General features: G+C 41.5%; 1 protein-coding gene across 1 annotated transcript in view; it reads right to left on the minus strand.

Moving 5' to 3' along the window:
• Positions 1 to 2,302: 2,302 nt before the first annotated feature.
• The window catches only part of DSTYK (dual serine/threonine and tyrosine protein kinase), a 40,905-nt gene continuing 16,854 nt past the window's right edge, over positions 2,303 to 26,353 (minus strand). Inside the window, exons 3-13 of the mRNA XM_077334701.1 lie at positions 18,355 to 19,018; positions 16,558 to 16,793; positions 15,586 to 15,669; positions 15,085 to 15,261; positions 13,058 to 13,187; positions 12,230 to 12,386; positions 11,718 to 11,850; positions 10,323 to 10,436; positions 9,066 to 9,180; positions 8,523 to 8,657; positions 2,303 to 6,481 (exon numbers count right to left, since the gene is read on the minus strand). Coding sequence (XP_077190816.1) covers positions 6,294 to 6,481; positions 8,523 to 8,657; positions 9,066 to 9,180; positions 10,323 to 10,436; positions 11,718 to 11,850; positions 12,230 to 12,386; positions 13,058 to 13,187; positions 15,085 to 15,261; positions 15,586 to 15,669; positions 16,558 to 16,793; positions 18,355 to 19,018 — 2,133 coding nt within the window. The 3' untranslated portion in view covers positions 2,303 to 6,293. The remainder of the gene's footprint in view (positions 6,482 to 8,522; positions 8,658 to 9,065; positions 9,181 to 10,322; positions 10,437 to 11,717; positions 11,851 to 12,229; positions 12,387 to 13,057; positions 13,188 to 15,084; positions 15,262 to 15,585; positions 15,670 to 16,557; positions 16,794 to 18,354; positions 19,019 to 26,353) is intronic.

Here is a 26,353-nt window from a genome sequence, read left to right on the forward strand (position 1 = left end):
TGAAGACAGCTCAGAAAATTCAGCTAGTGCAAAATGTATTGGCTCACTTGTTTACTGGAACATAAATCACCAGTCCCCCTTCAAGGATCGCTGCCTTGCCGTGGTGAAGGGGCTTGCATAGCTCAGTGAAGCTATGAGCTATGCCATGCAGGGTCACCCAAGACGGTCATAGCTGAGAGCTCTGACAAAAGGTGATCCACTGGAGAAGGAAATGGAAAACCACTCCAGGATCTTTGCCGTGAAAACTCTATGGACAGCTCCAAAAGGCAAAATGATATGATGCTGGAAGATGAGCCCCTCAGGTCGGAAGGTGTCCAATATGCTACTGGAGATGAGCAGATGGCTAGTACGAGTAGCACCAGAATGAATGAAGCGACTGGGCCAAAGCTGAAAGGACGCTCAGTTGTGGAGGGAACTGGTGACGAAAAGACAGTCTGATGCTGTAAAGACTTTTATTCCATAGGAACCTGGAACATCAGATCCATGAATCAAGGCAAGCTGGACATAATCAAACGAGATGACAAGACTGAACATCGACATTTTAGGAATTAGTGAACTCAAATGGACAAGAATGGGTGAATTTAATTCAGATGACCATCAGGTATACTACTGTGGGAAAGAATCTCTCAGAAGAAATGGAGTAGCCTTCATGATCAATAAAAGAGTAGGGAAAGCAGTCTTAGAATACAATCCCCAAAATGACAGAATGATCTCAGTTCGAATCCAAGGCAAACCATTCAACATCACAGTAATCCAGGTCTATGCCCCAACCACTGCTGCTGAAGAGGATGAAGTTGACCAGTTCTATGAAGCCCTACAACATCTTGTAGAAGCAACGCCAAAAAATGATGTGCTTATCATAATGGGGGATTGGACTGCTAAAGTAGGAAGCCAAAAGATTACCGGGATAACAGGCAAGTTTGGCCTTGGAGTACAAAAGCAGGGCACAGGCTGGTAGAATTCTGTCAAGAGAATACAATGATCATAGCAAACACTCTTTTCCAACAAACCAAGAGATGACTCTTTACACATGGACAACACCAGATGGTCAACATAGAAATCAGATTGACTATTTGCTCTGCAGCCAGAGATGGAGAAGTTCTATATAGTCAATAAAAACAAATCCAGGACCCAAACATTTAAAAATAGCTCCCCACTCCCTCCTCCATTGTTGCTGTCATCACTTTCTTAACCTTCTCTTTACAAGGTACCACAGCATCTTCTCTCCTCTCTGGTATGCAAAGGAGGTGGTACACACGCACACCATTGCTCTCAATGGGAAAATAGCCCCAGCTCCCTTTCCTATTTCCTTTGTGCACCCACATGCAGCCTGGCTGATGGGAGAGAAGCTTGCTATTGCCTTTATCTCTTCCTGGAAAAACTGAGGTAACACATATGTTCCCTCTGCAGGACAAGTTACAATTTATGGTGGTAGTCTTCTTTGGAAAACAGTGGAGGAAAGAATCTGTAAACACTACAGACCACATCTATAGCACTGTAATTTTTTAATAAGTTGACAGTTTGTGACTGCTAGTTCCCAAGGCTGTTGGGGGAAAAAGGATTTTTGTTAAAAGTGATTTTGTCACACTACTTGTAGTAGAGAAGAGTGAGTTCTAATTCACATCTGCATTCGTAGCATCATAAGCTTTATTCAGAGATGCATTGGGCATTCCCTTGTTCAAAGGGAGTTTCACACAGGCACTTCTGGAGTGCATTACAATTGCTTCTCCATTTTTTTCTAGCATCCATGTTTATAAGAAAGGGTTAATAACATGCTTTTTCAGGGGCCAGCCGTTTGTAGTTCAACTTTGCCACAATAGTCTTATGAGTTTTGCCCAAGGATATTGATATGAACCTCAGCACCACCCTGTAATCATCGAGGGTAGAATATAAAAGTCAATTCAAGCATCTTACCACAGCAACAGGGGTTAGGTATCTCCAGATACCAACACATTTGCAGACACAATTGGGCAAGGGAGAACAAGCAGGGTGAAGAGAACCTAGGCACAGGGAAGTGGCAGCTGTGCATTTGTCCACTCTCCTAAAGGCATTCTGATCAACAAAATTGTTTGCATTGGTGCTCACTTACACATATTTAGCAGTAGCTTTTGTAACAATATGCTCAGACACACAAGACAACGTAACTACTCCACTGACACACAGGAAGAAAAGCTTTATCCCACTTTATCATTACTAACTGTTGGAGTGTAGAATGTCCATTTAATAGGTGATCTCAACCTCCTTATCCCCCTTCAAGAAAAAAGTTCCTACTGCATATACTGGAAGAACAAAAGACACAGAGTCATAAAACATTAATGCAATCTTTATTATACAGCACAGCACTTGTATATTCTGTCTACTAAAACAGACTTTCATTATGGCACTAAAGGAAGTCTTGACCCACAGTCACGTCTCTTAAAATACATGTAATGGTGGGGAAGGGGCGGCAGTTGAAAGAAAATCAGTATTATAGAATACAAGGGAAGTGTTTCTTAATCATTTTGTTTTCCATGTTATTGCACTTTTCCTATACAGTTGGTAAGTTTGTTACCTTTAACTTTAATATACATCAGATTTTTTAAAAAAAAATTAAAAAGTAGTACAAAATCTATAGGCATTACAATGGAACTGTACAACTGTTTCATCATGTTTTACTCTTCCTCAATAGCCAAAATGTAACAGCTGACCATCAGTTTAACAGAACCAGACCAGAATAAGGACAGGTTAAAAGTTTAAGAAATGCAGTGCTCTTTATGTGCCCCCCCCCAAAAAAAACAGTTTTAAATGCAGATGTGCTCTATTCCTCAGAGGGAAAAAATCATATTATTAAAGATTTTCAAAATAAGAAAAGGGGATGACCTCCAGCCAGGTCTGTACAGATAGAGGTCATGTATACCTCTTAAAAGGAAAAAGGAGTATGGCAAGAAGCCATGTTAAAGGCTGCAAAGCTGCTGCCCCTTTTGAAGTCTGTCACCCTGTAAGAGCCAACATTCAAGTGTCCCATCCCCTGAGGAGGGAGGAGCAAGAAGGACTAACGTGACAAAAGTGCTATAAAAAGATAAATATAGAATAGCTTGCTTTTTAATTCAGCAAGCTAGAAAAACTTGCATTGTAGAGTCAGTAAACCCTCCTAAGTAGTTAAGATGGACCAAAGTATTGTCAGTTGCCCAATAAAAGCTTTCCACCATCTTGTTCACTAGACAATGACATGAAAGGCAACAGCAAGCCAAGGGTAGCACTCCAGCAGTTCAGTCCGAAATTGCAGTCAAGCCATGCTTTAGCTCATGCAACTCCTATGTAGTGTTTGTTTGGAGCCTAAATGGATAAACCTTTCAAAGCAGAAATCAAAGTATTCAGGTAAGAGGTCAGCTTTGAACAGCTCCATCATTGAACCATCAGGTACTAGCACGAGTATGGATGCTTTGTTCCCTCTCCACTCTCATCTTTGCAGGCATATTTCTTTTGTAAACGAGTTTGATTCATCAGGATTCCAGCTCACTAGGAAAACTGTCTTTTGGAGCACCTATTTTAGCCATCAAGTTTGCGCAACATGTAAACCTTGCATAAGTACAGTTCAGTAAACAATCTTCTTCAGAGCTCTAGAATAAAGTGGGTAAAGGTAAAGGTAAAGGTATCCCCTGTGCAAGCACCGAGTCATGTCTGACCCTTGGGGTGACGCCCTCTAGCGTTTTCATGGCAGACTCAATACGGGGTGGTTTGCCAGTGCCTTCCCCAGTCATGACCGTTTACCCCCCAGCAGCAAGCTGGGTACTCATTTTACCGACCTCGGAAGGATGGAAGGATGAGTCAACCTTGAGCCGGCTGCTGGGATCGAACTCCCAACCTCATGAGCAAAGCTTTCAGGCGGCTGCCTTACCACTCTGGTGAAGACTAAATCCTAGTAAAGTGATTTGAAGGGGGTGGGGTGGGATGGAAGAACAGGTAACTTGCAGTGCATGTATGATATATCCAGCTATACATGGGCACAGCAACAGCTTTCAAAAAGACTGGTTATGCCTTTTACAGATCCTCTACAAATACTGGTTTTCTTAACACACAGGAGTGACTGCAGCTCTGTGCTCATCATTGACCCACTTTACAATACAGGATACAGCCATTTCTCATATCATCCCTGGTAGCCACACACTGTAGTTAACTCCTAACTGCAGCTGTGAAAACATTTAGTGTCCATTTTCATTTCAAGCTTTAACATATAAACATATATATAGCACTGCCAATAGGAATAAGGCCCCATGTTTTAGCAAAACTGTACATCTTATTGTGGGGCAAGTCTACTCCAAAATTAAACATATGCTGTAGGTGTGGCTGTATATTGTGTAGGGAAGGAGTGAGAGGCAAATTTTACACATGTAAAGAAACATAGCCCCAGTGAAACCAAGACACAGTACTCTGAATCAGTATTTAAAATGCATAGGGTAAAGAATAAGGAAGTTGCTTCTTGGGAAAAGTCATACAAGACATTTTCAAATGTAGTTTATTTCATTTTATTTCACATAAACTATTTCTATACTTCCAAAAATACTGACCTAGGCCCTCCTAATTTTAAACAAGGTTACTAGCCACCATAACAGAAACTGAATATGAAAATGAGTAATACTATTAGGTGATGGGAACAGGAGCCCAGATACATGACAGTGCCATTCCTAGGACTTCCTATTTAAAAATAGATGTGCTTTTTTGTGAGCATTGCTGGCAGCTGTTCGAGTTGCTAGATGCTACAATCTGTGGATGGAAGTGCCTATATGATTCACGCCACCACATAACAATGAGTGCCCATCAAGCAGAAAGCAATCATTTTAAAAGCCTGGCTCCAAAGGTATGGAACATACAATGAATCATCTAGGCTACTAAGTAACACTGCAGGTTTACTTTGATCTAGTGGCTTCCACTGATGTTAACAGGCCTAACCCGCATATCTTCTTTGTACAGCTAAAAAAAAAGCAAAGTATTGTATGTCAGCTTTGCTCAGCACATTAGATTATCCCATAAAGATAGGCCCAGTGTACATCCCATTGTGTGCAGGAGGGAGAATGCAATCACATCCCATCTTCCAAGCACCTGGTGAAACACTCGCAATTGGTCCCCCTCCTCAACTATCACAGGTGCATTTGCCTTTTCAACCTACATTCCATTTAAAATATTGTTGTAACAAGAAACTAATTCTTGCACACACGAAGACACACACAAGAACCAAGTTAAAGATGTGTAAAAGTCATTAGAAGGAGCCCATTTCAGAAGTCTCTGGACTTCTGCAATGAATACCTAGATTAATGCAGCCAAATGACAAACGCCAAGGAAATAATGATGGACACAGCAACCATGTATGCCTATGGAATTACAACAGGTTTCTCTTGGATCATCTTCAAGGAAATGACATAAAATGTACAGCTGAACTTATTTTTAAAAGTGTGTATCAACATTAGAGCAGAATTTAAAACAGCCATTGCCTTTGTACTTAATTCGAAACAAGAAAACCACTGTAGTTAAAACATGATACACTGGTACTCTGCTGGGTACCTACCATGGTTAGTCGCTAGCAACCTGTGTTTCTGTCTTTGTAGGTGTGAAGTCTTTTGGTGGCGTGCCCATCTCACTGTCAGATTGCAAAAAAATTAAAAGACCATCTTTGCTCATGTTTCCCAAGAACTACTATTAAGCATTTACCAGAAGAGAGCTTGGCTGATAAGACAAAGAACAGATAGCTTATACTGTTAGGGTATTTCCACTGCAGCAGAGGCTTCTCCCAAGAAGAATATGGATGCTCTGATGCCTCCTTGTAAGCATACCAAGTATTATGGGAAATAAATGAATCCACACCTTTCACTGTATGCTCTGTAGTTAGCAGTTATCCACCCTTGTTTCTTCTGTTCGTCCAATTCATCTTGTATAACTTTCCAGAAAGCTGCTGTATCAGAGTGTAGATGGAGAAGAGGATTCTCAAAAGTCTCAGCTGTACTAGCTGCCAGTCTATCAAAAAAGAGTGTATTACTTTTACTGGTGCTCAAAAGGAGTAATCAAAATACACCTTCAGGCTTGAATTTCCCATTTTTTCATTGCCTTTTAAAAATGAGGGAAGTACTGCACATTTGCATTAGTAGTGTATACTGGAGTGGAATGTTCCTGGCTGCTACACGAGGTGGAATTTCAGCATCCTGTCACCTGAGAGTGCATTTCTGACTGGGCTCTCCAGAAGAGCTACGCCTTGAGTTGCTGTTGACAAGGTAGGGAATCAGAGTTCTCACGCAACAGAGCAGCTCCCCCATAGCTTGGTTTCAAGTAGAATCATCTAAACCTTTGCTTAACTGCTCAGAGTTTGATTTGCAAAGTCTGTCCATTATGCCTTGCAACATGGGTTGGACTATGCCCAGAAGTGGGCGCCGGGACGGGTCTCCATCCCAACTGGCTTCCATAAGCTGCCAACATTCTTCATCAAAGACAGGTAGACGCTCTGGGCGTACTCCTGGGAAAAGAAAACAGGGAATGGCATTAACTGAAGGGGAGGTTTGTATTTTGATCTTGGCTTTTTTGTTTAGCGACAGCAGTCAAATATGTAAGCAGTTCCTTCTTTGGTGGGAAAATTGTGACATGAAGTTCCAAATTATTATCTATAATTTCTGATATGCATGAATAGTAGTAATATTCACACACAAAAAAACCCACAGCTCCAGCTGGATGGGCAGGGCAGGATGTCTGAGTGTGTGGATCTCTCTTCATAGAAAGCTACGAAGCTTCTTGAACTTCTCTGATGAGAGCACACCACATCTTAGGAACATGCCCTCCTAAGTTGCACTGCTGGTGCTTGTCTCTCTCAGCTATGGTCATCCATGTGGTAGAAACTTTGTAATCTTTCAAAAGAATATGAACATCACTTTGAAAAAATGGTAAATTGTCTTTGAGGAGAAGAGTTGCTATTAAAGTGACATACCTGCAATAATCAAACCTAGTATACAGGAGATTTACTAGTTGTGGTAACAACTAGTAGACATTCACAGAGAATATATTAACCATGGAACAACGATATTTTAGAAAGTTTACAGGCCTTCCATTTCAGACTCCCTGCTCAAGATGCTCTAAACCCTATAGATTCTCAAGCACTTGAAACAATACGGTAATGTGATGTCAGTTTTGAAATCACTTAAGCAATTAAGTTTTGTATCCTCTTGAAAAGTTCCTACTTTTGTCTTGTTCAAAGAAATTCTTGATTTTACAAAGTTTGAAAGCACTTTACGTTCGTACAAAAATCAGAAGCATAACCCCAGTATATAGAAAAGAAAAAGAAGAACTGATATTCCGCTTTTTACTAACAAGGAGTCTCAAAGCGGCTTACAGTTGCCTACCCTCCCTATCCCCACAACAGACCCCCTGTGAGGTATGTTCGGCTGAGAGAGTTTTGAGAGAGAACTGATTGGCCCAAGGTCACTCAACTGGCTGCATGTGGAAGTGGAGAGGGAATCAAACTCGGTTCTCCAGATTAGAGGTCACTGCTCTTGACCACTACACCACAGTGGCTATAAAATCTTTTTTAACATTCTTCATCCAAAGAGCTAATGGTACTGCTGTTGCTTTCTGCCATATGGTATCTAGAAATCCAAAGGATTTTTATATAAATGGGGAAATACTTGAAGAGTCCCTTAGTATATCAAAATCAAGATTACTTCTTGGACAGAAATTCTACATTAGAGTAATCTCCTTGAAATATAAATGCCATGATGGAGCTTCTAAAATATGATTAAGAAAACAGTTAAAAAATCTCAAAATTGGTATTTTTGTCCTGGAGGAAAGAAGCTCAGTAGTGTTATGTTAACATAAACATATACAAGTAAGTAAATAAAGTAAATATAAAAACATTTACAGCTCAGTAGTGAATAGGTCATAGTCCCATGACTATGGGTCATAGTCCCATTTACAGCCATCTTGGCTATTTTGCCAAAAGCCATTATGAACAAAAAAAATAATCTGTACATTATGCTGCCAGAGCTGCTGAGAATCTGAAGATGCTGTAATGGCAGCCTGGAAATGTGATGCTCTGAGACAGAACCTGGAAGCTCCCCACCCCCTTTCCATTTCACTCAACCTACCTTCTGTTACCAAACAGCAACATAAAAGGACTCACAAACATTGCTGCCACTTCCACACTGCAACCACAATGTGGGTATAAAGAGGTAATGGAATGGCTTATACACATGGCCTGCTCCTCCTAAGCATATAAATTACAAATCAAACCTTTATATTCAAACTTACTTCATGAGATGCTGCAGTCTGCTATATGCAGACTAGCTATTAAAAACACTGCTATACTATATATCCTTCTGACTGAGAAGCCCCCCCCCACCCCCCGACTTCAATATACCAGTATGCACTGATTCATGCTTCTGAAGCTGCCCTGAGCTTCAGGGTTCGTGAGGCACCAGAAGGGACTTCTATAGAAGAGAGTGACACAGAAGTCCACACTGTATACACACACGCTGCATCATTCCCTTTTGTACTGAAGCCATGCCCACCTCTTCGCACATTGTTCCACAGGTGGTCCTTGCTTGCACATCTCTCAAATGCTTCTGGTAACTTCACATGTCCTGAACAGATGTACCAGAACAAGATGCCAAATGCATATACATCCACCGAGTTATCATATTTGCCTGTGACAGATCAACAAGGAATATTGGTTTAACAAGATTGTATTAGAAAACAAAATTTCATTTTGTCTTTGTAGGTGTGACCTTAACAGCTTGCCCAGATGAAAATGACATGCTTTATAGCACTATTCTAATTAAGTGCCATGTTAGAATCAGCTTAGTTTACAAAACATTGAAGATACATTTTAACATGGGATAGATGCTTAGAAGTGCTGTACATATTTTTGTTGTCACCTTAATCCTAAACATGTTTAGCTCAGTAGGTCATGTTTCCTTGAAAATATGCCTTCCCAGGCTATACACATAAAGTTACACAAACTAGCAGACGTGCTCCCATCAGTACGGCCCTTGGATCTGATCTCTGAATATCTCCATAGCTATTTAATAAACCAAAGTCCATGACAAGCTCACCTGTGAAAAGCTCGGGAGCCATATGGATAGGGGTGCCAACAATACTACCAGACATCATTGCTTCAGGCTTGCAGAATCCTAGGTCTGTGATTTTAGCTCGATTGTGTTTGTCAAGCTGCAGAGGATACAACATCACACTCCATTATTAAGTGTTGCCCCACAAACAGATTTTTTTATTCTGCTCTTCCTTTCAAGATGCTTAAGGTTTTCCTTTCCACACCATTTTAAACACAACAATTCAATAAGGCAGGTTAAGATCAAAGACAGCAACTTTGTCAAGGTCAGCCAGTGATGAACCCAGGTCTCCTCAGTCCTAATCTAACACTATACTGTCTAATCATCACAAACAAGCTAAACACAGCCCAAGTTTGGTAGAAACTGTCTTTTATGAAACAGTTATTTCTCATGCAACAAAATGAAGCTTGTCCCCAGCAGCTAATTCAATACACAGTCTTGAATTTGTCCCCAGCAGTGAATTCACAGAATCATAGTGTTAGAAGGGGACATACAGGCCATCTAGTCCAACCCCCTGCTCAACGCTGGATCAGCCCAAAGCATCCTATAGCATCCAAGAAAACTGTGTATCCAACCTTTGCTTGAAAACTGCCAGTGAGGGGGAGCTCACCACCAGCCTATTCCAATGCTGAACTACTCTGACTGTGATTTTTTTTCCTGATATATCGTTGTACTTGTTGTTTAAACCTATTACTGCACATCCTTTCAATACACAGTCTATTTAACAGGGAGATTCCATATAATTGCTGAGACCATGGATGTAGTTATAACTCTTTAAAGATGCCATCTGAACAGGGGCTGCTACATCTTGTAGCAAGGTAGAGTTGTGGTTGTGTTCTGTCCTGACACTAGTGCTAATTACTGAAAAGCCAGTATGAAAAATTCTGTAATACAGTTTCTGTTGGTATAAGCCTCTGTCATGTTCCTTCCTTGCTGCTCCCATTAGGTATGGCTCTGTTCATGATCTTTCATCTAGTATTAGTGATAACGTGGTGTTTTCAGTTTTGTAATCTGGCATGGTTATGTTTATTCTATAAGAAAGCATGTTTAGACATGTGAGGGACCCAAAACTAGTCTATCGAAGGCATACAAATAACTGGGAAAATATACCTGTTTGGGGATTTCACAAGAACACATTGCTCAAGCCATACTTCACTATAGGGAAAAGTACTTTTTTCTTTTTATGTAAAGGTCAGGGACTGTCAAGGAGAATAAAGCTACTAGCATAAAAGCATAACTTACCAACACATTTTTAAGTTTGATATCTCTGTGGACCAACCCCTGGCTATGAAGAAACCGAATCCCTTCAACTACATCCAACGCAATCTGAAGCCTTGTCTCTAGTGTCAAGACAGCCTGAAGGAACACAAAAAAACCCATAATATTAACACTCATTAATGGGATTCATATTTAACTACTAAAGCAGCACTAGTTACTCCAACAGAAATCCCTTAGAAATTCCTCTTGCCATATTAGCACAAGTAGGTCAGAGCACAGAACTTCCTTGTGCTTTTCTACTGATGAGAGACTTAGGGAACAATCCTAAACAGGACTACTCAGAGTTAAGTCCCATGTTCTTCAGTGTGTCTTTCTCCTAGAAAAGTGACCCTAGGACTGTAGCCTTATAGCTGTCACCCCACATGACTAACAAAATAGCTGGTTGCCTTCTCACCCACACACCCCATGAAACATTTCATTTGTGACCTGTTTGGACCACCAAGAATGATAGAAGGAATAGAAACATTAAAAAGCTAAATTACTTTATGTATACATAACAATTTAGAAGTTTCATTTTGAGACCAACTGAACATTAACCCTAGATTTCAGGTGCTGCTGGCAGAGGCTAAGGAGGATAAAACAGCATTATAGGGATAAATCAGATGAGATACAGGGAGATCTGTGATCTGATCCTTTTGGGAAGAAAAACAATGATAGCTAAAAGGAAAGAAAATCCAATTTTCCCTCTTTTGCATCACCAGCTCTGTGTAACAACAACCCAAAATGCTATCTCAACCCTAGTGCTGTGGGGGAGTTTTGTATCTTGATGTGTGTGTGTGTGTGTGTGTGTGTGTGTGTGTTTGCATATATTTCCATTAAATTGTGGGAGGGGGTTACCTCCAATCAGTTATTTTTTCAGCTGCGGCTGGCCACACAGTGCAGATTTCTTTATCCACACAAAATTCACTCTTTGGTTATTATATATAGGGAATACAGCTGAATACGTTCCTTATTCAGACTGGGCTCATGTGAAGAAGAACGGTATGCAATCCTGCCATACACACTCCATACCACCCTATAATTTTACCTGTCAAAATTAAAACCCACTTCCTGCACAAATAAATGATTTTGGGGGAAGAAAAATAGGGGCATTTCGGTCCCTCTCCCTTTTCCTTCCTCTCTAGAGCTAACAGCAATTACTTTTTTAAAATTCTGAGCCATGAGATAACAGATCACAGATCGCCCAGCACTCTGTCTAGACAATGATTAGAGTATTATAAAAAGAACAAAGCTACAGGAATCCAAAAAAGATGTAATTCATATATAGCATAATGTGAGAAACATGTCTGCAACTAGAGAAAGAGATACCATAGAGGTTAACTATTAACACTGCCCATTTTAAGGATTGCTATTTCTTGCCTTCAGTCCTGTATAGAGGTCTCTATGCAACTGTTCCATTATCAGTAGAACAGCAATGTTCGAACCTGCCCCATACCCATAATCTATCACTGATCCGTGAAGGTCTACCAGCCGCTCATGCTTTGGCAAAGACCTAGAAAAACAAACAGATACAGAAGAAAAGTAAAAAAGAACACTGACACAGATGATGATTCTATGTCCATTTAGCTATCTTTTAACCTCCCCTTCACAGCTCAAATACTGAAAAAAGAGGTGCCAATCATCCAGTCCACCAAGCAAAGCTGACCATTATTAGACCTTAATTTTGGCCACTCATTCCCCAAATGGCAGAAATTATGCACCAGGGACCATATTTTTTAAAGTTATGATATAAGAACTGCATCATTATTCCAAGTAGTACTTGGTACATAAGCAACAGTTCATGCCAATCCTCAAACCAGATTAACTCATTGCTACAAGAGAGCTCTTAAATGCTTGTCTATTCATTACAGAAAAAGCTTAACGGCACATACCTCATGTAGTGAAACTCAAGTGCAAGATCGTTCCAGTGCTTTTCATCTGGTGGAACCACAGACTTGAGTGCACATGGGAAGTGGCCTCCCCAGGCATTACATAAGTAAACCACTCCATACTGTCCTCGGCCCAGCTCACGGCCTAGTTTTGGTTTACCTGAAACAAACAGCTGCTTTGTCAAAGACAGGTCTTCCTAGGTTTTCCTCCAGTAGCATGCATTTCTCAAGTTTCATTTAGTCAAGTGATATGTTGCAGCAGCACAGACTCCCCTTTGTGGGCATCTCAGTATGCAAGATACATTAGCGGTACTAAAAGACATACTGAATTGGCAATACAAAAACCCCAATATGGATAAACTAGAACTTGCATGGTATAACTTACTGGAGTTAATCCAGCCTATTATCAATGCCAGAAACATCTTCATACATTAACTATAATTTATTTATTCATTCTAAATATCATGGAAGTACAGCATCAGAACCAATTTCCTCCTTTAACATACATCAATGATCAGTTCAACACAAGGACCTTTCTATTTTTGTTAACTTGGGAAGCTGGCTTTGTTTCTATACAGCCTCCAAAAGAATGAGACAGTTTTTTAAAAATGAAGACCCATGACTAGACCTCCAGACACCTTTAATTTTATTTAGAAGCAGACATGGGAGATTGCTGATTTGATTGTAGAAGTATCAAGCAACTCTTCTCACACACTATTTCCCTACATTTCCAACCTGGAGCTATCAGCACCACCCATATTTTTCCAGAAGTTTGGAAAGAATTCATAGGAGCCATCAACAGATGGAATAACCAACCAGGGCCCAGCTTACCATATAACAAGACATCCTGCAAGGACCTGCTTTCCAATGACAGGCGTGCAAGCCGAGGGGCATGGTCTTTTCGCACTTTCAGCCAAAGGTCTTCTGTTTTCTCCAGCCTGCCTGAGTGGCCAGCCTCTAACTAACAAAACAAAATAAGGCGGACTATAAGCATAGTTGGGCAACTATAGCTTTTCCATATTCTGCAGTCATATCTAAATGGATTTTTCACAATTCTTTTGAACCCATTAATTTCAAAAGATTAGCTCAAGTAATATATGCTAGGGCATATTCATTTTCCAACCCAGTCATGGTCCAATCAAGTTTTCCACTGGCAGAAAGTGAGGAGGAAAATAGAATTCAAATAGAAACCAGGTATGCGCAAAGAGCCTCTTGTGGCGCAGAGTGGTAAGGCAGCCGTCTGAAAGCTTTGCCCATGAGGTTGGGAGTTCAATCCCAGCAGCCGGCTCAAGGTTGACTCAGCCTTCCATCCTTCCGAGGTCGGTAAAATGAGTACCCAGCTTGCTGCTGGGGGGTAAACGGTCATGACTGGGGAAGGCACTGGCAAACCACCCCGTATTGAGTCTGCCAAGAAAACGCTGGAGGGCGTCACCCCAAGGGTCAGACATGACTCGGTGCTTGCACAGGGGATACCTTTACCTTTACCTTTATGTGGAACAAGGGAGATATTGAGGAGGGGGAATTGGACAAGCTTAACTGGAAAAGCTAGCTAGATCTAACCTGTATGTATCCCTTAAAAGAAGAAAGCTATACAGGGTTTTTACTTGGGACAAATCTACGAATTATAGAATTGTAGTGATTTGTTATCTGAAAATTAATTTTTGAAATCTCCATTAGGAATTCAACCACTGCAGAAGGTAGGTAGAATGGTTTTCACAGCACTATGAAACCCTCCAACTACATCTGATTGAGGGGTATACAAAAAAAATCATGGTATTTTATGGGCTTGAGTATACTGAACCTGAAAATTATCAGTATTTCCTGATATTCCCGAATTCCCTTGCCAGTATGATATTTGGATTTGGTGAATAATTGGTAATACTGATTTTTTTTTTTTGGCTCCATGAGTCTGAGGCATTTAAAGAGACAGATCCCACTAAATTACTTTGACTCAGACTTCAAGCCATGAGCAAATTTAGAGTTCAGTGGCACCTTTAAGACCAACAAAGTTTTATTCAAGATGCACACGCACTTCCTTAGATACAGTGTCACGGAATGAAAGTAATCAGTTCAAACTTATATGCAGAGTGTGAGAGTAAATTAACATATAGCATAATGAAAACAGATTTCCAAAGATAAATAGGAAAAACCAGCAACTTGGATTTGTCTATGTTCACTTGGGAAACATCTTGGATTCAATAAATATGTCTACATTAAGAGAATAATGGGTGGGTAGATAATCAATAGCTGACAGCAGTCAGCTGAGACTTTGCCCTTCTGCCCCCTGCCTGCCCTCTCAAGCATGGAAGCCTGCCCTCTCAAGCTCACACACACACACCATTAGTCATAGCTACATTACAATCTACTTGTTCAAATCAATTATCCCAATTAAGAGATAAATTAAAATACAGAGGACATTAGGCCTTTCTGAGGGTTTATTAAGAATGCAGGTTAGCATATATAGTGAGTCAATGTCCCTGTTGAGACCTGCTGATTGGGCTGTTCTGAATGTGGTAATAACTTGCATTTCAGCTGAACCACAAACCTGTATGCAAACTGAATCAGTTCATATGGGTTCATGACACCTGTTTTATGATCCCCACAGGGAGCAGAAAACAGCGGTCTAAATGGCTTACAGCTGTTTTTTATGGAGAGCAGAAAGCAGGGTGTTTACTCTCTGTTCCTAACAAACTGCCACAAAGTGTATCAAAATTTGTGAAAGTCCATGGTAATTCACGAACATTGGTTGATGAACTGGCCAAGATTTGTGATGAATTTAACTTTGACAACTGGTTCATACCCAGCCCTACTGGTATATATTTGCCAATCTTTTACAGTTCCCTTTATGTCAAATTTACCTGTCTCAGAGAGGCTGCAAAAGCTTCATGAGAACTGTTTAGCCTTGTCCGGAACTGGCTGCAGATACTCTTGGCCAACTTGGATGCACTAAGACTTTCTATAGCATCCTGGGCTACTTTCCTTTTCCATTCGGTGGTGATAGCTGGGGGGCTCACCCATGTAATCCGCTGTATTATCTAAAAGGAAAAAAGACAGTTGTCACTGTCTACAAAATTAACATCTTCTATCTTTATTGTAATTGTACTATTGACCAGTGACAAAACTGAGGTCAAAATGATGGGGAGTGAACCAATGTGTACACAAGTTATTTCTGTATACAATATACCTTATGATATAATAGTGTGGCTTTTGCAGTGGCTGGTCATTAATCTGCTCTGGAAGCAGGCAATACTGATTGAAAGAACCAAGCATTCCACAATCCTGGTTTGAATGTGATCATCTTATTAATGACAAACCTACTGATGATAAACTTACAACTAATGATATCAGAGTATTAATACCTGCTTGATCTGTTCCCACAACATTCTTGATAGTGTTGAACCCGAGTGAAAAGTGACTTCAACATGGTAGGCCGCATTCAGTATCTGTAAGTGGACAATGAATCAATCATGTTCCAATGTGTTAAAGCACAACTGCCAATTCTATGGAATAAAGCACTTGGAATGTCTGGATGAAAGTCTTCAGCTCTTAGATCTCTATAAGCAGGATGCAATGAACCTGGTTATTTTCTTCCAGTTATAGCTTAGAACAGACTTTCTCAACTTTTTTACTCTTGAGAAACCCCTGACACATTCTTCAGACTTCGATTAACCCCAGAAGTGGTATGATTGTACAGAATATGGTTGGGAAGCATAGTTGTGTACATGCTCACCTAGGGCCCCACCCCTTCCCACCTCCTCTATGCCCATCACTGGCCATTTTGGGAGGGGTCAACATGACCATATATGGTCATATCACTGAATAAATGTTTAACAAATTAAAAAATATATAATAAATTAAGTCCCACCCATTCAGGAAACCCTTCCAGGGCTGTCAAGAAACCCCAGTGTTTCACGAAACCCTAGTTGAGGAAGCCTGGCTTAGAAAGATAGCTCATTCATCAATTTTGATCAAACACTGAAGAATCAACTCTTTCCATAACCTAATTACGTTTGTGAATAAAGGCTTTAGCCAATCACTATCCTAGAAACATTCTTTAAACTATGCCAGCTTGGTGTAGTGGTTAGGAGTGTGGACTTGATTCCACGCTCCCCCACATGCAACTAGCTGGGCTCGCCACAGCACTGATAAAGCTGTTCTGACCGAGCAGTAGTATCAGGTCTCTCTCAGCCTCACCAAACTCGCAAGGTGTCTGTTATGGGGAGAGGAAAGGGAAGGCAAATGTAAGCTGCTTTGAGATTCCTTCAGGTAGAGAAACACAGCATATAAGAATCAACTCTTTTTCTAATTTGTCAATTCTCACATTTATTTACCTGTTTTAGATAGTTGCTTGTAATATGCACTGAAACATCTTGCTGTGATTTCTCCAGACTCTTCAGACATCTTTCCAGTGTCCCTACAAAGCTCTCACGCAGGTAGTCCACAGAACTGATCAACTTGTTTGCAACAGCTTGATTTAGTCGTGAAATTATCAACTCCTGGATTTGCTTAATGCAACATTTTATGTCCCTGGTACTAATAGGCTCTCCGTTCTCAGGAATGATAATATCTGAAGAGGTGAAAACAAAATGGAAAAAAATACATGACATCCTGATCCTAGTATATCAGCTTCTATCCAGAATTAGTGCAACAGCATCTTTAGTTGTTCCCACGAAACAGCAGGTTTCAAGGCACTACCTGGATTGGTTTCTGTCCGAGGCATTCTACACATATGCCTACCATCAAGACAAATTATGTGCAGTGTCAGTTATGTCAATGAGACATTCAAGATCTTGCTTAATTCTTCCATTTAATTTACTGTAATTCAAAAAGGTTAAATTTAACTGTAATATGGCCTATATGCAATTATAAATTTACATTCAAAGCTATTTCTACAGCTTCCAACAGATTAATCTTGTTAACAACAGAAATATATGCATATTTATCATTTTAGTAAAACTGGCTACAATGAAACACCATAGGGACATAGTGGGGTACAGCAAGATGGGAAAGGCAAGGAAGTTGCACTCAAAGAGAAATCCTCTGTTAGACCCAATTCATTAAGTCACTTTATGCTAAGAGTGTTTGCAGATTATTCTTTTTTAAATCCAATAAAGAATTCCACTACACAAGGGCTTGCTCACAGAGTTCAAATATCTGCATATGCCAGCTGAAAAGGAGACTAGAGAGAAACATAAACTCAACTTTTCAGAAAGTCCAACAAATTGCTTTTGTAAAGAACTGGTTCATTCCTATTCTTCACTTGCCTATTCTACAAAAATTTACTTTAAGTGACAAGTAACTCTGAGACTGCAGTCCTGAAGCATGCTTACTGAGCTTTTCACGTAAACATACTTGAGTTCAGGTTGCAAGTCTGCGTCCACGTTAGTACCAGCTAATGCACAGTTCTGATGTATCACAGGCCTGCTGGCATTTAAACAGACAATTCACTAGGCTTCATTTTACAAAGTCTGAGGGTTTTTTTTATTGCTGTCCTTTTTTTAAAAAGAAGAGAGACTTAAAATCTGCACTTTTTCACAGAATTAACTCAGACAAAGTGTAGCATCTACTTTCAACTCTCTTGCTTCAAAATGAAATCCTAGGCAATCACTGCTTACAAGTCACACCCCTTTCCTCACAAAGCCTGTTTCCTAAAAACAGCATGTATAAATGGAAATGCTTAGAAAAGAGAAATCTACATGTTGCCATTTTTCCAGAAGTGAATAATAATATATTATAATAAAAGAAAATGCTTTGTTTACAAGACTGGACTTGCACTTTTAGAGGCTCTTTGCACACACCTGTAGCGATGTGATAGTCTAGCTGTAAAGAAAAACACTTACCCTTGTAGCTCATGTTGATTATATATTTACATGAAACATAAGCAGCACACTTCGCAAGGGATCATACACTGTTTGCATATTATGTCATGCTGTCATCAGGGCAGAACCACAAGTGAACAAACCTTAAAGCTGTGGGAGCAATGGTGAAGGAGGCAACACACCTACCGGCCTAGGTGCCTCTGAAGAGGACTTTCATTTATAAACAATGAGTAAATGCTTTGTTTTTTGAAAGGAAAAAAGGAGAAGACAGGCACTTTGTCAATCCCTTTTTGTTCTTTTGGCGATTACCTTTGAATTCCATATTAGCAGCATCCTCCAGCAGCTCTTCCTTCATGTTGTTGAGAGTTTCAATTATCATGTCCTTCATCTCTTCTTGCTTACGGTTGGCTATGTTCATCAGAGAGTCATACAGCTCATTTTCTTTCTTCCGTGTGTAGTCTAGCCGCTTTGGAGTGATCTGCAAGTCTCGCTGCATGTCAAAGGCCTGGTTGATGAATATGTCCAGACAACGGCAGTGCACTATGTTCAAGATCGTGGCTGCATCTACCAAGTGTTTCTGCAACACCTTCCTAGCAAAAGTGCTAAGCAGGCGAATCTTATCAGATTGTTCCACCAGCATGCTCTCAGCTTTGGCATCAAAGCTGGAAGTTCCACAGCTGCAGTGGTTGGAATGAAGGTAGTCTAGGTCTAGCAACTGCCGATACAGCGAGGATTTTTCATTTTCGGTGTCTCGGGGGGTTATTAGTTCCGCCCCCAAAGCTGACACTTTAATAAAAAAGACAGGTGGAGAGAATTTCTCTTTAATCTCCCGCAGTTCAATCATATCCAGGATAGTGAGTTCTGCTTCACTAATGGCAAAGGTGATGACTGGAAGGACATGGTTCATGTATTCACCCAAGGTGACTTCTGCGGACTGGAATCCCCAACATGGAGCTACCACAATGTCCACCTCCTGAAAACAGCAATACATTATGAATTTAACATGGAAATTGTAATTATTTGAGTATTCTAGGATTCTTCTCTCTTCTTCGCCAACAGCAACAAACATTTTCCCCCACCCCCTTCTGTCAAGAGGAATTCAAACTTAAGAATGATGAAAACAGAACAATACAATTCCTTATTGTGTATAAAGAAAGTTCTCTCTCTAATTAGACACTCTAGCAGCTTCATGGCAGAATGGGACTATAAGCCTGGGCCTCCCAATACTAGTTTGACAGCTACACTTGTTACCTAGGAGAGGTTTTTTTATGTGTACACGGGAAGTCATTCAGTTGCAGCCACCCACATCTTCAGTCTGAAGCAGTACAGCCCACATCACGTTTACAGCCTCAGCAAGAACTAGGCATTCACATCATCCACACTCCAAGCAGTCTTTTAACACTTCTTAGTCATATCTATAAATCTGCAAATTTGCTATAACTTCAGTTTAATAAACTTATTACATCATATATCCAATATTCTTTAGGTTACCATGTTCTCCTTTATAATATTTAAAACACAGTTATCCCACTCTTCCTCGAAGGAGCTCAGGACAGTGCACATAGTTCTGCCTTCCTCAACAACTGTGTGAGGGAGATCAAGGTCAGAGAGCGTGACAGGCTGCAGGAAGCTCACTTAGTTGTCTGGCAGTGTGGCTACAGGAACCCCAGCCATCCAGATCCTAGTCCAACATTAGCCACTATACTGCACCGACCCTTTAACTAATTATGTTTGCTTGAGGTTTAGATACAATATTATACCCATGCCCAGCCACACTCAACATTTCCAGTGCACTTTCCAGCAGAAGCCAGACCATGTTATGTACTTTTCTACAATAAGCTACAATCTTTAATCAAAGGAATTCTCAGTGTCAGGGGAGAGTAGATAGCCAAGTAATAACAAATGGTTAAAATCAAAACTGTATACCAAGAACCACAGCCAGCTACACATCAGTACTAGTGAGCTACCCACGAAGGACGTATTTTTATAGAATTTATGATCTAAGTACCAGAATATTCCATGAGAGGGTAATTTTTGGCTGCAATACCATCATGATCTCTTAAGACTGGCCTGTAGCCTCAAAATGTGTCATGGCAATTAAACAGGCAGGTGAATTGGTAAAAGCATTAGGAAAAAGAAAGGACCAGTTCAGAGGCAAGATTTGTGTGTTTTTTTTAAAGCATTCTAGATACTTCGGGAATTTATTTTTCCAACATAATCTAAAGAGCTATCCCCTGATAGCCCCCCCGATAGCCCCAGAGTGAAACCCAGGATATAACTAAGATCCTAGAGCTGTTGGCAAAGACATTTTGACAAAATCAACACACTATCTAGGTTTTTTTAAGTTAAATCTTTAAGTAGTCTCAACTATGCAACACACCTCATCTTCCCCAATGCCTAAAATACATTTTTAGCTGCAGTCTGCCTGCTATGACTGTCATGGGACTCAAGCATGGAAATACACACAATTATTGAGGTAGCTAGAAAAGAATACAAGTTGAGAGCAAAGCTAGATGTACGGCTCTTAACATTAACCAGGAGAGATGACTCCCTTGGATAGCAATAAACAAAGGAGGAAGCCAGTGCTGGTCTCTAAGAGACGTAAGTAAGGGGAAGAAATAAAGATAAAGTCTCAGTATGAACAAATTAATCTTGCTTGTACAACTGTTAAAGGCTATCTAGCAAGAATACCCAGCAAGGCATTATCAGCCATTTCCTTTTAGTTTTTGCATCTTTTCACAGGCAACTGTTGTATGAGAGGATTCTTCATTAACAGAAAGCATCCTATGTTGGAAACTTACTTTTGTAACTGACCCACGTTATTTTCTTAATTTCAGAAAATAGGTCATCAGACAAGCTTAAATGTATTGATGGGAAAAATGCTGAATTCACTCCAAAAAACACTCCCACTGAATGAGCTTTTCATACATGCAAAGCCTGGGGCACTGACTTCAGAGAAAACAGCCTCTCCTTTTGAAAGCGTGTTTCTAAATAGAATAAATTGGAAACATTACTGTTGCACATAAAATGAACATATAATATACAGGAGGAGATCCACAATTACTGATAGTGGTAAGAAGAGGGAGTGGGGGGCAATTTCAGCAAATTCAGCAAATTCTCTTGCTGCTTTTTAGATGGCTTCAACTTTGAAAGTCAGTTTCTTATAAAGGGTTCTCCTACTATTTTAGGGCATATTTACAAAGCCATATCCTTTGTGGGAAGAAAAGAGGTTACATTTCAGAGTCCTTCCTCCTTCCACAATGTTCTTTTGCTGTCCCCTTTGAATAAAAGACAACAAAAGACACAGGTTAATCTGCCTTGCAAAGCAGCAATGAGGCTCTAGCCTGCCACTTCCATGGGAATGTCTGCACAACATGCATTCAGACATAACAAGACAAAGCTCTCTATAACAACAGACATCCTCAAAACAAAGCAGAGGTGCAAAGTACCTATCTCCAGTATTGTAAATTTAGGGAGTGAGGAATGGAGGTGAGCTGACTGGGTTTTTTTGAGTGGGGGAGCACACACTACAAAAGCAGCATTCCTGCTCCTCAAGGAGCAACTTATTACACCCTAGAGTGGCAAGCATCAGAGCCAGGAATAGGGAAGGGCATGAACTGGGAAAATATGGTTCAGTTCATGGCTGAACCATGGCCCAAATCAGGCAACTTGTTAGCAAGCCAAACTGGTTTGTGCTCTCATAAACCCTGTTAAACAATAAAATCAGAGTCCAGTAGCACCTTAAAGACCAACAAAGATTTATTCAAGACATGAGCTTTTGAGTGTAAGTACTCTTCATCAGACTATGAACTGACCATCATAACAGTTATAAGCTGTTATATAAGTAAATATATAAGCAAAAGTTAATCCTGTTACATTAGTAAACTGTGTCACAGCATCCAAACACAGCCACATGATAACTCCCTGCTAAACCAGCCAATCAGACCCCTCGAACCCATTTGTAGTTCACAAAGGAATCCATCCATTCTTCCTCCTCTTAATATTTATGAAACAGCCCTGGTGGTGGAGAGAATCCAGCTGTCCGAGACAGAACAGGGCCAATCAGAGTGCGGCCGCACTTATTGGCCCTCCCCCTCCAGCTCCCACCTGCCCTACGAGCAGTGGCACCGCCGCAGCCTCCATTCTCCCCCAGGAGGTTCGAGACTACGGTAAGAGCCTACGGAGACGACCCAGCTGGCTCCCTGCCTGGGCTTACCTCCTGGACAGGCAGAGTCCATGGAGTGGCAGTGGAGGTTGGCCATGTTGAGGCAGTGGCGCTCCATCTCCTCAAGTGCAGGAGGAGACACGGCGCATGGAAAGAGTGGGTCACAGCACAGCCACAGGCTGTGTTGTTGGCCTGGAGAAGACACCCTGGGGGATCCAAAACATGCTGCTGACACTCTCTGCTCTGCTCCTTTGCCCCGGAGCAAGCCCCCACCCCCCCCACTCCATGAGGTGAGATGCAGTCGTGGCAACACAAGCGGTGAGTGCTTTCTGGCCGCTTCCCGTCTGAGCGGGGGCAGCCGGCGAGTAGTTGCCACTTGTGTTGGCGCGGGTTCGTCTGTGCTTCCATGGGAGTGTCCTGGCTGCGTTTGTCTTTCCACCCGCCTCACACTTTCAGCCACACACACCGACACAGGCCACCCCTGCTCCCCGTCCTGCTCCAGCGGCCTCTGTTGAGCCGTGTCGCATGGAGTGAGGGGGGGAGGGGGCTTGCTGCATGGTGAAGGTGCAGGGCACCACTGAGAGTATTGGCTGCCTGTTTCGCCCCCCCCCCCGGTCTCTTCTCCAGACTGATTACGTGCCCTGCGGCTGTGCCGCAGCCTGCTCTTCCCCTGGGCTGCATCTCCTCCTGCCCTTGGCGAGACGCCACCCCACCACCTCAGCCGACATGCCCAGCCTTCACTCATACTCCCCAGACTCTGACAGCCCAACAGAGGTCTCTCCCCTCCTGCCTCCAAGATCCTCCCATCGCTACTGCCCCCCCCCAATCCAAGGGGAAGGGGTGCCATGATGAGAAACTAGAAAAGTTTTTAAGCTTAAGAATGTGTTTGTTACCAAGATCAGTTACAGAGGGGGAAAAGGAAGTTGGTGAGCCATGAACATCATCATGAACTTTAAGGAACCAAATAAACCAGTTCAGTTTCTGAGATCCATGATGCAGTAGAAGCTGCCCGCCCCCCCCCCCCCACGGGGCATGCTAAAGACACCAAACTTGTGAGGATTCTCTGGCTGACTCTCCTCTACCTGCCTCCACGTAGTCTAAATATTAGACTAAAAAGCACCTGCACCTTTAAAAATCCAGGAAGGGGGTGGGGTAGGGACCTTCTCAGAACTGTTTTGTCCTTTTAGGGAGGATTCAATGGAGTCAGGCCTGACCAGGATCACCTTGACCAGGCTGAGAAATTCTTGGAGAAATTCCTGGTGGAGTCTGAGGAATTTGGGCCTCAGTCCTCCCTTCAAAGCAGCCATTTTCTTCAGACAGACAAATCTCTCATTTGGAGTTTAGCTGTAATCTGGAGAATGTTCAGGTCTTACCTGGAGGCTGGCAATCCTAGGTCTGACTACAGCCTCTGACTTGTTTCCCATCTTGCTATGAAAGTTCAGTGGGTGCTTTTGTATTACTTACATACTTTCAGCCTACCCCATCTCACAGGGTTGTTATGCAGATAAAAAGTACTTTGTTCTTCACTGTGGAGAAAGACTGTGGAGAAAGACTGAAGAGGTTGCAGGAGGGGAGAAGATGAAAAGTTGATGACAGAATGGCAAGTTATAGTAGGTTGGCTGTTGTATGGGAAATTGGAAAATTCCCGGAGATTGGAAAATTCCCGGAGATTTCAGGGGTGGAGCCAGTTGGGTGGGGTTTGAGGAGGGAAGGGATCTCAGAAGGATATAACATCATAGACTTTACTGCAGGTCCTATCTTCTGCTGCCAACAGGAACCTTTCCCTGTCCTCCTCTAAGTGACAACCTAATACCTAAAGAGCAGTCATATCCCATCTCAACCTCCTCTTCTCCAGGCTGAACTTTCCCGAGTCTCTCAGTATTTCCTCTTAGGGCTTGGTTCCCAGCTCCCGGATCATCCTTGTCACTTTCCCCTGAACCCTCTCAACTATGTCTACATCCTTTTGGAGGTGAAGCCTCCAGAACTGTACATAGTACTCCAGATGGGGTCTGACTAATTGGTACACAGTGGGACTATGACAACCTGCAAATTTGATGTGATGCCTCTGTTGATACAGACCAAGACTGCATTTCCCATTTTTACTACTGCATCACACTGTTCATATTTAGCTTAGAGTCCACTAGTAGCCCAAGACCTCATTTACACACACCATTACCCAGAAATGTTTCTCCCATCCAGTATGCATGCTCTTCTTTTTTGTAACCCAGATGTAAAACTCTGCACTTGTTCTTATTGAATTGCATCTTGTTCTCATTTGTCCATTTTTCCCAGTGTATTCAGTTTTTGTAATCTATTTTCTGGGGTGTTTGCTACTCCTCCCAATGTAGTGTCATCCACAAATTTAATGAGTCCCTCCACTTCCTCATACGAATCTCTGATAATTAGGCAAGGACAGTTAAATTGAGATACATTAGGGAATTTGTCTTTGCTTGGTAGCCTTAACTCTATAAAGAATACTTTCTTTTTTGTAAGTTTTGACCTTTTTATTTAAAATATAATGTGTTTATAAATGCTTTGCAAACTTTATTATGGGTTTTCTGTATGTTTGTAATAAGAGGGAATCTGACAGTAGAAACAAAAAAAAGGGGGGGGGGAATCTGCTTCCTCCAGTAAAGCAAACCCTCCAAATCCAAGTTGGTGGCAACAGTATACTCTACCCACCTGCGGGGGCGGGGGGGGGGCGGGGAGAGCAAAAATGGGGTGTGTGAGAGAAAAAGGGAGGCTCATTCCTCCCATTCCGAGGACTGTACTTCTGTAACAGTGGGCATACTGGTTGAGGGTGAGGAGCTTGCCATCTAGGTGATGCCAATTAACTCAGCATTCTCGATAATCAAGCTAAAGCTTTTACTGCAAGATGCTTTCCATGTTATGATTTTCAGTTAATGCTAAAATGATAACTATGTATTATACATGCAATGTCTGCTGATGCCAACTGCCAACGCAATCTTGGACGCTTTGGCTAATACGAAAATTATCAGGGCTCAAAGAGTTTCTCCCCATGTTTTAAGAAAAATAGTCCAGTAATGATGAAGCCAACTAATTCTCTTGTGAGCTCACAAAGGTTCAGCAGCAGTGGGCTCCTCCATGACTTCTTTTCCCTATGTTCAACCATTAGCTAATGGTATGACCAAGGGCTAGGTAGTTCAGGTTGGGTCCAGCTTGTGAAAAGGGGAAGAGTGCTGTAGAAAGACTGGACTTTGTCTGAGCTTCCCCACCCCACTGTGTACTTTTACTGACAAGAGCAACAAAGAGAAAAGCTTTACACTGAGACAGGAGTTCAAGATAGACCAGGAGAAAGTACATCAGTGTTAAGGGGATGGGGAAGGCATACAATGTGGTTCTCTAAATACCAATGCAAATTCCCAGTTTGTTTGTTTTTGAAGACTAAGGACTAAGCTACAATATCAGGAAAAATGAAGCAGAAGCCCTTTTCAAAAAGACGCAGGAGAGAAAGAAAAAACAGAAATTCTAAGAACAATGTTTGAGTTCACCTTTAAGCCCAATAAAATTTTATTCAAGGTATGACCTTCTGTGAGCTTAGAAACTTCTTCAGATACAAAGAAAGTCTAAGACAGGGGTAGTCAAACTGCGGCCCTCCAGATGTCCATGGACTACAATTCCCAGAACCCCCTGCCAGCATTCGCTGGCAGGGGCTTCTGGGAATTGTAGTCCATGGACATCTGGAGGGCCGCAGTTTGACTACCCCTGGTCTAAGATATCTTTGGTTCAAGGCAGCAATCTGCAAACTATGGCTCCAGAGCCAAATTTCACTGTCTGATGAGCCAAAGATGGCTGGAAAGATAGATGTGATGCTAGAATATATCTTGTATATAAAGGGAACAGTAGGCAAAGATTTTTATGGGACTTTTTAGAGATGCTTTACAGAAAGGGAAATGATGCATGAACAGTTGCCAGTAACCCATCAATCAACCTCTTCACATAACTTCAGCTGATTAAAGACTAACTTTGCTTACCCATGCAATCAGTTATGATTTTTTAAAAATTACTTTATGCTTGCATTTTAAAAATCATTATGTTTTAACGCAGTGGTCCCCAACCTTTTTATCACTGGGGACCACTCAACGCCGGGGACCACTCACTGGGGACCACTCAACGCCTTTT

This window comes from Paroedura picta, chromosome 4 (genome assembly GCF_049243985.1).
Source record: "Paroedura picta isolate Pp20150507F chromosome 4, Ppicta_v3.0, whole genome shotgun sequence".
Taxonomy (NCBI): domain Eukaryota; kingdom Metazoa; phylum Chordata; class Lepidosauria; order Squamata; family Gekkonidae; genus Paroedura; species Paroedura picta.